This window comes from Physella acuta, unplaced genomic scaffold (assembly GCF_028476545.2).
Source record: "Physella acuta isolate Inbredline_101_S28 unplaced genomic scaffold, ASM2847654v3 ptg000656l, whole genome shotgun sequence".
Taxonomy (NCBI): domain Eukaryota; kingdom Metazoa; phylum Mollusca; class Gastropoda; family Physidae; genus Physella; species Physella acuta.
In genome coordinates this window covers 59,195-75,048 of record NW_026732175.1, presented here as the reverse complement: position 1 = coordinate 75,048, position 15,854 = coordinate 59,195, and the positions used below count along the sequence as shown (strand labels likewise).

Below are 15,854 nucleotides of genomic sequence, written 5' to 3'. Positions count from 1 at the left end.
CTTCTAAACTATTATGGATTAAAACAATAGTTAGTAAACAGTACATTCAAACAAAGTTATATGTGGTAGCCATATCACTGACCCATTTATGGTTCAGACTGGAGTTAAACAAGGGTGTGTTCTGTCCCCACTGCTTTTAACTTAGTGATTGATTGGCTGATGACACAAACTATAGACAAAGCGAGAGGCATCCAATGAACACAAACAACTAGCCTAGAAGATCTGGATTTTGCAGACGACTTAAGTCTACTAGCCAGCAGTTAAAAAGATATGAAAAAAAAACTAAATAGACTTATTTACTATGCAAATGGAATTTGACTCTAACTGAACATTAACAAAACCAAAGTTAGCAAAGCAAAATACATATTGTCAAGAACCTATTAAAATAAACAACACACAAGTAGAGGAAGAAAAAGATTTAACATATTTAGGCAACATTGTAAATTATAAAAGTGACTGCTCAGCTGACATTAAAGCATTCATCTCTAAAGCCAAACAAGCCTTTGCAACCATACAAAAAACATGGCAATCGAAAAAAGTCTCCTCCAAGACTAAATGCAGACTTTTTAAAAGTCATGTTCTTAGCATCCTACTGTATGGCAGCGACTGCTGGAAAGTAACAGGATATAAGGCATCCACTGGTCTAACACCATCTCAAATGATAGTTTACTAGGAAATATGGAAATGAAAGTAGTTTAGGAATTAATCATAAAAAGAAGATGGCAATGGATTGGGCATGTCCTAAGAAAGAATCCAGATGACATCACAGGAATGGTGCTAAACTTGATGCCTCATGAAAAAAGCAGAAAGCCAAGGGATACCTGGAGGTGCACAGCAGGGAAGCAGTGGTAGAGGCTGGACTGTCATGGGGGACTGCCAGGAAGTAGTGGTAGAGGCTGGACTGTCATGGGGGACTGCCAGGAAGCAGTGGTAGAGGCTGGACTGTCATGGGGGACTGCCAGGAAGCAGTGGTAGAGGCTGGACTGTCATGGGGGACTGCCAGGAAGCAGTGGTAGAGGCTGGACTGTCATGGGGGACTGCCAGGAAGCAGTGGTAGAGGCTGGACTGTCATGGGGGACTGCCAGGAAGCAGTGGTAGAGGCTGGACTGTCATGGGGGACTGCCAGGAAGCAGTGGTAGAGGCTGGACTGTCATGGGGGACTGCCAGGAAGCAGCTGGCAGAGGAAGGACTGTCATGGGGGACTGCCAGGAAGTAGTGGTAGAGGCTGGACTGTCATGGGGGACTGGCAGGAAGCAGTGGTAGAGGCTGGACTGTCATGTGGGACTGCCAGGAAGCAGCTGGCAGAGGAAGGACTGTCATGGGGGACTGCCAGGAAGTAGTGGTAGAGGCTGGACTATCATGGGGGACTGCTAGGAAAGTTGACATTGACCAAAAACAGTGGAGTTCTTTTGCTATATGCATGTCATCAACAATCATACATACCCACAGTCGATTTGAGATTTTTAGTATAGATTAAGTCCTGACTGTAAAATAAAAGATGGGAGCATTTGATGATCTCAAGTATTGGTGTAAATAATAGCTTATCAATATTATTTTTTAATATTTTATAGAAGTTCTATAGGAAGACTTGCATATTGTTCATACTGCACTTGATCACCATTGTGTTATATTCTAAAGTTTAATTTTTATGCATACATTTTTTATATTTATAATTTCTGAAATTTGTAGTCATTTATCAACTAAAAAATTACGAAAACAAGCAGCTAAAGTAACAATTTACCTCACTAAAATTATCCAAATAAGTTGCCTTGATTCAAGACTAACAATAGAGAATTTACAGAAGTTAAGATCACATTAAGAAAAAAAATTACTTCCCTATAGTTTGTTTTCATATTACCATAAATAAAACGAATTTGCATAGAGTTAGAGAATTGTAATGTTGTAGGTAAAACACAGATATTTTAAATACTAATTTATTTTATTTATAAATTGAATATACTGTTTACTTATTTTCTAATGCAATATTGGCCTAGAAGTCATTCCTAAATGTCGTCAAGCACCTGGGGAGGGATTAGATTGGGACAATGTGTGAAAAAAGCTTTCAATTTTAAGTTCTTTGGACATTGAAAAAACACTCTGACAACTTCACAAACTGTCAGCACTTTGGACTTGGGCCATAACATATATATGTAATGTATAGCTTAGTAATAATGTAGAAATCTTAGGAATTATACTTTCCACAGAATTTAGAGATCAGTTGAAGAAACTGGAAGAATTATGTTCTGTTGTACCAGGAATTGTGTTCACTGATTTCTTGCAGCAGGAAATTAAAAAACTAAGAATGGCTCAAGAAGAATTTATTTCAAAGTATAAATCTATTTTTCACCAAATGACTCTCAGAAAGGTGTGTGTTTTCTATCTTGAATTAATTACAGTTAGTCTTGCATAAAAAAAAACCACTTCTAGTAGTGCAAACAATCAATATTATAAACATGTACTTAAGATTTAATGTAGAATACAATGGCAATTTTTCACAGCATTTTACAGTTAGAAAAAATGTTGATTTAATTAATGCAGCATTAAATGTAGTGATTATTTTGTGTTTCTGTTCAATGCTCTGTGAACAAATCTCACTATTTTTAATGACAACTAAATGGTTTAAAAAATTAAAGTGAACTAACCAATTTTTTAAACTTTGTATCAAAACACATACTTATTTGACTTCAGGATTCAAATAAAAATGAGCTCAGACCTACTCTGGGTCATCCACAATTTACAAATGATTTAGCAACACTATGTGCATTAGAACATGAACGATATCTGGATTTCACAGAAACTGTAGCTAAATACACTTTGGAAAGACAGGTAAGCCATTGATTTTTAATTGAGAATTTTATAGAATTTCACTAACCTGCCTTCCTAAGAAAGTACATTGAATGTATTGTTTTCTTGCATTAAACATGTCATATAATTTTATTTAAATTGTAATCTCGATAATCGCTTTTTCAATGTATTACATAAAATGATTGAAGTCTTAATCATAAATTGATAAATAAGATATGTTTAACCTTTTTCTTAAAATAGGAAACGGCTTTGGAGAATTCCAAAGTATTTTTAGACAATTTACAACAAATAGTTCAACATCAGCTACAACAGTATGATGAAATGATTGTGGTTGATGACATTAAAAAAGGAAGTAAGTATGTCATTGCAAATAATCCAGACAAAAAGTAAAACTTCTTTGAATAAGGTTAAAAAAGAACATTCTTAGACCACATGAACTTTATTACTCCTGATTATATTTTTATATTTATATTTGCTTAATTAACATATACTCCTATTTTTATTACTCATATGGGTATAAGTTAGAGGTGTAGCCAGGATTCTCTCATAGAAGCCTTCATAAATCTCTCTCTTCTCTCTCTACATATATATATATATATATATATATATATATATATATATATATATATATATATATATATATATATATATCCTAATATATAAAAGCCCACGCGCGCACCTCTCTCTCTCTCTCTCTCTGTCTGTCCGCAAAATATTTTTGACGGACATCACATCAGAATCTACAGCGATATATCGAGAACTTGATACGGAATTTTGTTGAAAATAATGTGGTAGATGTTTTAAATGTATAACGACAATTGTATTTAAAGAAGAAAAATAAACCGTAAAATATTTTTATAAACCATATATAGAGAAAAATTGCAGCCGCCCTTGCGAAATTAAAAATGATTTTTTACAGAACCCTTCCCTAGAGTTTTATAATGAACTCCCCAAAGTTTCATGGCTATCGGATGAACGGTGTCACTGCAATTCACTTTTATTATTTTTATATACCGTATATAGAGAAAAATCGCACCCTCCCGTGGCGCCCCCCTTGCAAAATTAAACATTATTTTTTTTACAGAACCCTTCCCTAGAGTGGTATAATGAACTCCCCAAAGTCTCATGGCTATCGGATGAACGATGCCAAACCAAAATCGACTTTTATTTTTATATACCGTATAGAGAAAAAAACAAATCGCGCCCTGTCGGAGCGCCACCCCTGCGAATTTGAAATTTTTTTTTCGCAGAAACCTCCCCAGGAATATTCTCAACAACTTCCCAAAGTTTCACGGCGATGTGATGAGAGGTGTAGTAATGCATAAAGGACAGACACACACACACACACAAACATACATTGCTTTTTAAGTTTTATGCACTTTATTTGTTTACAGGAGTAGCCTTTAAACACCAGCCAACTACTGAACTGATTAGACGAAAACAAGCTGGAGAACAATATGATGCTAGTGAAGAAAAGGATATTCAGCCAAAAGGAAAAGCAACATGGATAGGTTATTCACATATTTTTAGTTTCTTTTATGATATTTCTATTTCTTACAAGTTCAAAAAAATATATTGATGTTTATATGATAAAATATTAGTAATGAAACCGTGCCTGATCATGATATTATTTAAAAAATACCAGTTTAAATTTTAAACTGAGTTAATTTTACTTGTTTGTCTCACTACAATACAAATCAAGACCAATAAATAAATTGCCCACGTGGAATAAAATTTACCACACAAACTAATCCAACTGCACTATGACGACACGTGATCAATTTCCAAGAAATAAATTAGCACAGGAACTTGCAGCTTATCACTGAAGTGATACTTCTGAACAGGTTTTTTTTAAAAAGCTTTTAAAATTAGCACCCATTCGAGCCTGATGGTCCATGAGGTATGTGAAATAGATTCCACCTGTTTCAGAGACCTAGGCACATGAAGGGATAATGTTGTCAGCACTATACCCAAGCACCCTTACTTTAACTCAAATGAGTTGGGTACCCATCAGAGCTGGGTGTGCTTCAAGACATCCAACTCACACATAGACTCTACCATCCGACCACTCCATCCCCTACAGTAATAGAGTCACAATTTTAGCTGACCGTATTGAAACTTCATCAAAACGTCTTGAAATCTTTAATCATTTTAAAGACATTCATCAAAACGTTATATAATCTTTAACCATTTTGATTAGTCAAAATTTTTATAAATGTCTTGATATAATTTGAAGATTACAGTATGAAGGAAAATTCTAAACTGCATTAAAATCTTAACCACAAATATCACTTAAATCTAACTGAAAATCCAAACAAAAATAAAAGCCCTTAACCTAGCTGCTGCAGTCAGATAATTTATAATAATTTTGTTCTGTAAATTAGTCTTCACAAGCAGGATTTAAGTGTGCCAATATATATTATCTAAAAATTGAATATCTATAAGAAGTGTATAAAACGGCCCCGTCAAAAGAATCAGCGACAAATGGACCCTGTCATTTAGGCTCCCTACAAAATGACTCCCATTATTAAGACTCCTGACTAAAGTGTCGTTGTCAATACGGTTTCCGAACGAAACGACCTCGATGAATATGACACCTGCCAGTGGGACCCCTTCCTCAATACACTTTAGAGTTAGCCAACACCATAGTACAATGTATGCAGCTCTTGTTTGGCAGGCCTTTTTTTAAATATATGTGTATAAGCTTTAATCACTGCAGACTAAATAGTAACGTTGTTTATCTATAGTCTGTTAATAATACAGTTGGATGTAGCATTGTTTTCTCTATAGTTAGCACGTTTACATCATGGTATCACCCCATCCCTTTGTAATAATTGACGACTTGTACTTAAAAGACTATTTAACTTTAATTAATCATTAATGGAACTGGCAAAAAATCATATATAACTATATATATATATATATATATATATATATATATATATATATATATATATATATATATATATATATATATACAGCTGTTAATAGTTCAATTTGTTTGGAAATTGTTGTTGGATCATGAGCATGTTTTTATTCAGGCCTTTAAAATATGTAATGGTGGTAGTGGAGGTATGAACTGAGTGTGGTTGGTTCGTTGTACAAAATGTTTACGCCTATATGTTCGCAGGTCAGTATGACGAAACCCATTTGACGGGAGCCTATATGTTGGGGACCTTTCGACGTGGCTATTTAGACTGGGTCGTTTTATCGCTGACCGATTTGTTGGGGTGCTTATTTTAATGGGCCATTTTGACGGTGCACCATTAGAAAAGGTTGACTAATTACCATTAGTCTGTTAAAATTACATGAATTAATAAAATTTATATTGGGTTGAATTTTCAAGAAAGAAGTAGGATCAAGATTTAGTCATATATCTTGTTAAATATTAAAACAAATATGATCTTTTGTGTTCCTGTAATGATAACATCATTTCAGATGGGATACGTTTGCCAAGACAATAATTCTTGCTTTTCATGCTAATTTGGCTCGTAACCATTTTTCAATACCCAGTTGAGCACCAAAGAAAACAGAATTGTGTTGCCCACTTTTTACACATTTACAGTGTGGCAATCCATAGCTACAATTTTGTATTCATCACAGTTTATTTGAGCGCTAGTTTTACCGGTTACCATAAAAATGCACACACAGAAAAATGCGCCAACAGAAACATGTGCACACAGAAAAATGGACAAAAAGAAATGGCGCACAAAGAATATTGCGCACAGAGAAAAATGCAAAAATTATTAAAAAATTGTGTACACAGAACATTACAAAGATCGCTCATCAATTATAGTGTGTGTGTGTTTATGCGTGCACGTTTGAGATTGTAACAACCTTTGTGTATACAAGAAAGATATATTTAATTCATTCATTTTCTTTGTGTGCAAAATTCTGTGTGCGCATTTTTCTGTTTGCGCACTTTACTGTTTGCATATTTTTCCATTGCACATCTTTCTGGTTACCACTTTTCCCAGAGTCAATTGTAGTGTTTATTATATCTATATAGAAGGGAATAAAGTGAATTTAGATACTATAATTACAGCTTAAATAGATCTGCATTATTAACGTTCTTGAATTTTATGTTAGGAAAATATTTTTCTGATTAATTTTTAGCACTTATAAAAACCAGGCTGTCCGCAACAAAAGCCTTTAATTTGGCTACCAAATACATTAATGCATTTAAGTTCTGTGACCTCATGAGATTGTGTTTGAATTTAGAAGCCTACTTTTCAAAGATGGTTATCATTCAGTTAGGGCTTGTCCATAAATGATATAACAAATTTTAAGCTGATCTTACCCCCACTCTATTGTCATATTCACAAAAAGCTATATCCCCCAACCCCAAGGGTGTCAGAAGTTCACACCTTACCTCCCAAAATTATTATAATTCTAAAAACTTTTTTAAAAACTTTTTTTTGACAAAATAAATGCTATGATACACTTTAATCAATGCCTGCTCTCCTCATCACACCTTATCACAAACGTAAGGAATGTGACGTAATTAATGCATAACCCCTACTAAAATAAATTGCATTAAGTTGAAATAGCACATTCTAAATACAAATGAGTTACTTTTTTCAAAACTTGAAATAAAACTTTTCTTTTCAGGTATCCCCAGTAACCAATTTTTTACTGGGAAGGCACCAAGTAAACTTTTACTTACAACCACCATAGTCACTCAAAAAACAACAATGGCTCATCATGCAGTAATCCAAGCAAGAGATGTAGCCTTTGAGGTATAATTTTTTGCTGAAAATGGCATTACAAATTTTGTACTGTAATTTACTGTAATCTTTAATTTGTATAGTCCTGATTAAAATAAATTTCCAGAAACCCTATATCTATTGTTATGTACACATACATTTTTACTTTATGTCATAACTATGTAAGTCATAGTTTAAATGTAGGCCTACAGAAGTTTATGAATCGTGCTGTAAATAAAATTTTATCTCGAGCACAACAAAATGAGATTGAGTTTTTTCAATTGATAGTTAATTTTTTCTAAATTTACCACACCCTCAGTGTTTCTTCCAGGCATCTCTTCTTTTACTAATGTCCGCCCCCTCAAAAAATGTAGACCGCCCCGTCCCTCCCCCCCTCCCCCCTGGAGAAAAAATTCTGGAAGAAACACTGCACACAGTAAAAAGAAACCATATTTGTTGTGCATTGTTTATTTTTAGGAATACAAAAAGCAGTTTGAGAGGCTTCTTCAAGAAATTGAAACCAACAAAGAGAAACTTCTTTTTACAGAGAAGCAGTGGGAAGACTCTTGGAATTTATCTGTGGAAAAAGTAAAATACCTGTATACAAAAGCAAATTAAGGAATCCCAAAATATGTTCCTTTTCATATCAACTGATAGTCTGATATGATTTGTTTTATCAGTTCTCTAAATGTAAAGCCCATAAAGTTTTCAAATAAGACTATCAATATTAAACAAGGAGGCTGGGGGCACTCTTATTATGGTTAAGATTAACCTGTTGATGGGTGAACTACTAAACACATTAACTATTTAAAAATGATATTTAAAACATTTTTAATGCTGTTAATTAAGGGGGTATGCGCAGCAATGAAATCATCAAAATCCTAATTTTTTTATCATTATGGGTTTCTTTCAAATTTGGAAACTTTGTCCATTTTTTGTATTACAAAAATAATACTTTTAATGAGAGAATTTTTAAAATGTGTTTAAAATACAATTTTCATCACCCCATTAATTAAAAAATCTTTTTTTTTTCAAATCTTACACGTTCATAGTTCAATATTCTTCATCATATTGTATTTGAGACCTTTAGAAAGCTGGGTGTCTCATATATTTGTTAATCGTATTTTCCGTCATCGCAGAAACACCCTAAGATATTAATTGGCTTTACAAATTACACAGTAATGGTATTTTCGTTAACTGCTTTCCGTTACTTTTGGCTTTTATTTCTCATTTAGCAGTTTTTAACTTTAAAAAGCCTACTTTTTTTTTATTATTCCCACAAATTTTTTCAGCATTTTTTCTTCATTTGATAATAAAACTTTTAACTCGAGGGAAGTGGAATAGCTTTCATGAAAAAAGTTTGTGAAAAAAAAATATGCACATTTTTTAACTTTTGCATACTAAAAAAGTACAATTTTTCGGACCTTGTAGAATTCCGACCAGTAGATCTATTAAAAAGTTGTTTTAATAGTTTTAATATGTAATGGAATATAAGCCGTGTAAATTTGATTACCTTAAGTGCATAAAAATAAAGCCTTAGCGTCAGTGGCGTAGCGAGGTCGGGTGTCACCCGGTGCGGCACTTAATGGTGTCACCCCCTCAGAGGCGTAGCGACTCTTCCCAGGGACAAACTTTCAATTTTCGATTTGCACCCCCCCCCCCCCTTCGAACTTTCGATTTGCACCCCCCCCCCCCTCAATTTTTTTCTCTATATATTTTACTATTTTGTGCCTTGGTGTCACCCCAGTGGCGCAGCGAGGTTGGGTGTCACCCCCCAGAGGCGAAGCGACCCTTCCCGGGACAAATTTTCACCCCCCTAAATGGTGTCACCCGGTGCGGTCCGCACCCCCCGCCCCCCCTCGCTACGCCCCTGCTTAGCGTTTTTAATACTATCGAAAAATTCAAAGGTAAAAGTATTTAAAAGGCTTCAGGTCTTAAATCTTAAAAATATAGTAGAAACACTGAACATATCCCCTTAAAGATGGTAAAAATTTAATTTCTCATTTTCCACCTTAGGGTAAATATATTTTACTGATCTTAATGCTGCAAAAGAATTATAAAAAATAATAAAACAATTAGAATTAAATAAAGTTTTAATTCTGAAAATGTGAGTGTTTGACATTTTAACTGAAATGAAATAATTATTTTGTTTTTACTCTTTGTGAACTTTATTTCTCTTGGCCTTCCTTTTTAAGTATAAACAAAAACCCAAGTTGTTGATTTTTATCTACCATCTTTTAACCCTAATACAATGTTTATTCCTAAATATAGTATTAACATTTGAATGGGTTGTTGTTTTTTTTAAATTAAAATTAGGTGAGTTTCACTACTAGTAACTATCATATGAACAAAAACATTGTTGCTTTTCTACTAAATCTACTAAAAGGCAACTTATGTATGTATAATTTGAACTGGCATTAAAACTGTTAAGGTTTACAATTAAATATAATGATTTATGGTACATGCAAACTGTAATAGATTGACGATAGAAGCATGTGATTGTATATAAAACGTTTATTGGCCTCCAACTACATGATGGTAACGAGAGAGGGCGGAAGTGACGAGAGACAAAGATATATAAACATATAAGGGACATCACTCAAGATAACAGTATAAATATAATACTAATACAAGAAGAGTGAGTTCCCTTGACTTCACAAGTCTCACTATATTACATCCCTTTACCCTTAGTAAACACAACACATCTCTCAATAGAACAATTGACAGTATCTTAAAATCACCAAATATATTGTAACATGAACATTATGGTAGATTACATCCTTACAAACAATGCACAATATGTTACAACATAATTAAAATACCAAACAATGATGTCAAAGTCCTTTTGACCTTTAAAATCATAGGTCTAACTTATTTGGGACTTTGATTGTCCTGCTTGACCTTCTCAGTGGCTTTTGATTTGGTGACTCAAGATTCTGACCATATGGATTCTCCATCTCAGGAGGTCTAGGATCTAAATCATTAATTCCAGAATTTACATTTTCTGACTCTAGACAACTTGGTTCACTCATATCAACAGAACTCGGTTGTGGAACAAACTGAGTTGGTGTGAACTGATCAGATTTGGTGGGATTGACAGATTCACACTTATTATCTGCACAAGTTATTTTTAACTGGTCTGCATGTCTACGGACAATAAGTCCATCATTTGTTTTTACTTTATAAGACACAGGTCCTGTACATTGAACAATTTGACCTGGTATCCATTTTTCCCTTCTCCCATAATTTCTCAGATACACATTCTCATTAACACCAAATTCTCTTTCAATGCATGTTTTGTCATGATTTAATGGAACTATTTTTGAATTGGCATCTGAAAGTATTATGCTGTTATTCAGCTCCTTAACTGACATAGATTTCTTTGATTGATCAATTTTCTCAGGTAATCTGATAGTGCTTTTTAGTAACCAAAAATACTGTTTAAAAGTAATATCCTGGACCATATCAATTTGCAACTGTGATCCAGTATTTGAAGTGGGTGTATTAAATGGCAAAAATCTTTTTTTCTTTTGATGTTACCCTTTTAGTTTCTGTAAGTGCTAATGATGTTAGCAAAGTTGTTTGATGATCACATTCCTTCTTACTAATGTATTCTCTTTAAAAGCATTTGAAATTGCCATATCACCATAATCATTTATTAAGTTACAAATACTTTGTTTAGGCAACTCTGACTGATAATGGACTGCATATTCTCCATCTTTTAGACTTAATTCCATTTTTCTTATTTTATATGGCCTTAAGTCACCATTCACAGACTCTTCAGGCCAACCATTCTTACAGTACTCATATACTTTTATTAAGCACTCATCTTTTTGTGTTTCTCTTTTAATATCATTCACATTTATATTATATTGGAGTTATCCATGATAGTGAAGAGAACAAATACATCTTCTGGTACATAGCTAAGGCTTTGGTTTTTTAAAGGTAATCGACTAAGACTATCTGCACTATTCTCAGATCCAGGTTTGTATCTCAATTCATAATTGTATGCGGCTAGTGTGATAGCCCATCTTTGAATTCTTGGTGAGGCATGCTCAGGTAGGGGTTTGTTTTCTCCAAATAAACCTAGCAATGGTTTATGATCTGTAAAGATGGTGAACTTCCTACCAAACAGAAACTTATGAAATTTCTTAACACCAAAAATGATGCCTAAGCCTTCCCTATCTAACTGAGAATAATTTTTCTCAGCCTGGTTCAAAGATCTACTGGCAAAAGCAATGGGTCTGTCACCCTTTTCATCCATGTGGGACAAGACTGCTCCTACACCATCTGGTGAAGCATCACATGTTAATATAAGTCTTTTCCCTGGGTCATAGTGAGTTAGTAAGGTGTCAGAAGACAAAGCTTCTTTTGCTGCGTTAAAAGCAGCATCTTGTTGTTTACCCCAGTGCCAAGTTGCATTTTTCTGTAGCAGCTTGTACAGTGGTGATAGTTTACCAGACAGATTCCCTATGAACTTTGCATAGTAATTTATCAAGCCCAAAAAAGCTCTTAGTTGTTGGGTATTTTCAGGTTTGGGTGCTTCTTTAATGGCTTTTGTTTTCTCAGGTTGAGGTCTGATGCCTTGCTTGCTTAATATATAACCAAGAAAACTAATTTCTGTCAGCATGAATTGACATTTATCTTTGTTTATCTTTAAACCTTTTTCACCAACTATTTTCAAGACTTTATCAAGTGTTTTAAGATGTTCACTGTCATTCTTACCAGTTATGTACACATTGTCAAAGTAAACACAAACATTTGGAATATCCCTAAAAATACTGTCCATGACAGCCTGGAAAATTCCAGGGCTGGATGATATACCAAAACATAGTCTTTCATATTGGTAGAGTCCTTTATGTGTGTTTATTGTCGTATAGACTTTTGAATCTGGATGCAGTTCTAGTTGAGTGTAAGCATGACTAAAGTCTAATTCAGTGAATTTGTCTCCTCCTGCCAAATTCAAAGAAATTTCCTCAATGTTAGGAATAGGGTACCTATTTAGCTCTATTTGCTTATTCAGTGTGGCTTTATAGTCTCCACAAATTCTTACAGAACCATCCTTCTTTAACACTGGCACAATGGGCGTTGCCCAATCGGAATAGTCTACCTTCTTTATGATGCCATAAGATTCCAATCTACTTAGCTCATTTTCAATTTTATCCCTCATTGCATAAGGTGGAACTCTAGCTTGCAGTATCTTGGATTTGTGTCTTTAATGCTTATCTTCACTGTCCTATCATTTAGTAATCCAGAATTACCAAAAACACTTTCATTTTCAGATATAACTTTATCTATTGAAGTAAAACTAGATTCTCTTGCTTTGATCACTGAAAATGTACTCTCCCAATTTAACTTAAGATCACTTAACCAGTTCCTACCTAGTAATGGTGGTCCATTTCCTTCAACCACAAGAAGAGGAAGTTTAACACTTTGACCATTATAACTTACATGAACCATACACTCTCCTATTACCGGAACGTTGTCACCAGTGTATGTTGTTAGACACTTGTGACATGGTGGTAGAGGCACTGATCCTCCTGTGACAGCGTCAAAGTCTTTCTTTGCGATGACTGTTAGAGATGCTCCAGTGTCAAGTTGGAAGCTGATGCTCTTACCGTTGATATAAACTAGTACATTGATGGGAGCATGACTTATTGATTTCACAGAGAACAGGTTGAAATCCGGCTGCGAATCAGTTTGAGCATTTTCACAGGTAGAGTGGTTCATTGGTTGGGTTAGGTAGTCTTGGTGAGAGTTAACATAGTGCTGCCTTTGGTTGCGGTACTGTCTTGACTGGCTAGATTTAGCAACAGACGAAGACTGTGCAAAGCAGGCCTTGGCAATGTGACCTTGCTTACTGCACTTATAACAAGTAGCTGACTTGAACTTGCATCGATGAGATGCATGGGGACCTTTGCATCGATGACATTTTTGATAATTATTACTAGATTTAGATCTAGGATTTGAACGTGCAGGCTGTTTAGCATAAGTTGAAATGCTCTGATGGGGTTGGTGTTTGTTGACTAACCTGCTGTTTACTGCATGGATCTCTGAGGGTGCTAGAGATCTCGCCGCATCGGATGACTGCTGGAATGAAGTTGCAAGTTGTATTGCTTTTTCTAATGTTAGATCTGACTCGAGCAGCAACTTTCTTTGAACATCAGGGCTATTTACACCTGTCACAAACTTTTCACATAGTCTGTCAGACAGCGTGTCTCCGAATTCACAAAATTCACTTAAATGACGTAAAGCAGCAACATATTCTGATATTGACTCGTTTGGTTGACGAGTCCTACCGTCAAATCTAGCTCTACATAGAAACTTTGATGGTACAGGCGCATGGTGGTCTGTTAGCAATTTGCTCAGCTCGTTAAAGCTCTTGGTAGTTAGACTAGCTGGTGCGCATAAGTCCTTTAGTAGCCTAAATTGTTGAGGCCCTATGACTGTTAACAAAACAGCTCTCTTTTTGGCTTCTATCATCACGTCGTTAGCTTCAATGTAAAAGCTTAACCTATCTAGATAATCATGAATGGTTTCATCATTCGAATCAAATTCATTTATTTGGCCATACAGCGCCATTATTCTAGAAATACTTAGCCAATATGCTCTAGCAAGCTCCTTTTTAAGTAAGCATATGCTCTTTCTAGTGGATTATTTATCCTCGTCGCCAGATGTAATAGATTGACGATAGAAGCATGTGATTGTATATAAAACGTTTATTGGCCTCCAACTACATGATGGTAACGAGAGAGGGCGGAAGTGACGAGAGACAAAGATATATAAACATATAAGGGACATCACTCAAGATAACAGTATAAATATAATACTAATACAAGAAGAGTGAGTTCCCTTGACTTCACAAGTCTCACTATATTACACAAACGAGGTACTATTGCTTGATAGCAGGGTAATCCCTTAGTTTAGCGTCGGTTATTATTCCGGAATCGTATAGCAGTAAAAAACAGTAAAACAATGCCAAAGTCTGTCACACACTTCCGGAAGTACTGTAAACCATACTTTATTTGGTGTCATCTTTTATTTTTATACAGAATGTTTAAAATTTAGATAGATTTATTTTTGTAATCATTTTTACATTTTGTAATCATTTTTACTATTTTCGTAATCTAGATTTTTTACTTGGCCTAGCAGCTAGATATCTAGCTAGATCTAATTAATTAATGGTCGCAAATCCGCTGCAAGCAAAAAACATTAAATTATTAGCCTACATTTGACTTCATTATTTATATTTATATTAATATATGTTTTTTTTTTTTTTAGATCTACTAATTTAAATCTACTATTATATTTATTCTTGTTTCCTTTTGTCGATTAAACTTAAAAAATTAAAACATTAATTTACTACAATCGACTTTCAATTTATTTATATTCCAATTGTCAAATAAACCATGGTTTACCGTAACTCTAGTTACCGAGACTCAACAAACATTACCCGATAATTTCCGACGCTAAACTAAGGGATTACCGATAGCAGGACTAATTGTGTGCCTTAAAGTCTTTAACTTTAAATTTCAGGTTAAAATTATAGATTATAAAGGTTAAGAATTCACATTTATGCCTATATTGTATTTTGCACAGGGAAGGAAATCAAATTTTAATAAATAGTTAGTTATTGAATAATTGTTATGTTTTTACTATATTTTAAATGAAAATTGAAGATTATGGAGGATATTACCAGTTCACGCTCACAGTTTATTTCTCTCTCCCTGTGAGTCATTCTCAAATGATTCGTAATAGATTCTAGGATCTGTTTCAGTGTGGACGATAGAAGCCGCGGCCTATGACAGTTCATAAACGTCAGCACGACATAGAGTCTAGAATAAAGTACGGCACAGTACCCTTAGCTGATGTAACTCCTCCCCCCCCCCCCCCCCCACGGTGATAGCTTTAAAATTCGGTAATCTATCGTTTTGGGTACGTAAAATCGCCCGCGGCTATTAATGTACGAAAACGTTACCTCATTGTCAAGGCTTTAATAGTAGTATATTGTGATACGTTTGTGTCAAATATTATAGATAAATGAATAATAAACCTAAATCAATGGCTAAATATATCGATATAGGCCAGAAATTAACTTTAAACAGCAGTGTCTGCGAGCAAGATTTGCTATATGAACAGCAGCCATTTGTAAAATAGAGAGGTTTCTCCCTGAATCTCGCGCTTAAGTTTATAAAAATAAAACTTAAACAAGATGGCTGCTATAGTAAATGAGTATGGTTGCATCTGGTGGAAACATCGCTAGTCTTCATTTATTAGTGAAAAGTTTTAATTCAATTGTTTAAAAACAGGTACATAAATGAAACAAGGAAACATTTTAGTATT

General features: G+C 34.4%; 1 protein-coding gene and 1 long non-coding RNA gene across 3 annotated transcripts in view; one reads left to right on the top strand and one right to left on the bottom strand.

Annotated features, from left to right (window-relative positions):
* The window catches only part of LOC131948653 (coiled-coil domain-containing protein 180), a gene marked incomplete at its 5' end in the record, with an annotated part of 22,670 nt that extends 13,086 nt beyond the window's left edge, over nucleotides 1–9,584 (top strand). For both annotated transcript variants that reach the window (XM_059310271.1, XM_059310270.1), the window contains 6 exon segments: nucleotides 2,205–2,365; nucleotides 2,689–2,826; nucleotides 3,046–3,157; nucleotides 4,200–4,316; nucleotides 7,417–7,544; nucleotides 7,989–9,584. In XM_059310271.1, the coding sequence (XP_059166254.1) occupies nucleotides 2,205–2,365; nucleotides 2,689–2,826; nucleotides 3,046–3,157; nucleotides 4,200–4,316; nucleotides 7,417–7,544; nucleotides 7,989–8,129 (797 nt within the window).
* On the bottom strand, nucleotides 7,964–15,854 carry LOC131948656 (uncharacterized). Its single transcript, XR_009388041.1, has 2 exons — nucleotides 15,565–15,854; nucleotides 7,964–8,088 (listed from the first exon to the last, which is right to left on the bottom strand). It is a non-coding gene; the product is annotated as an uncharacterized LOC131948656 (long non-coding RNA).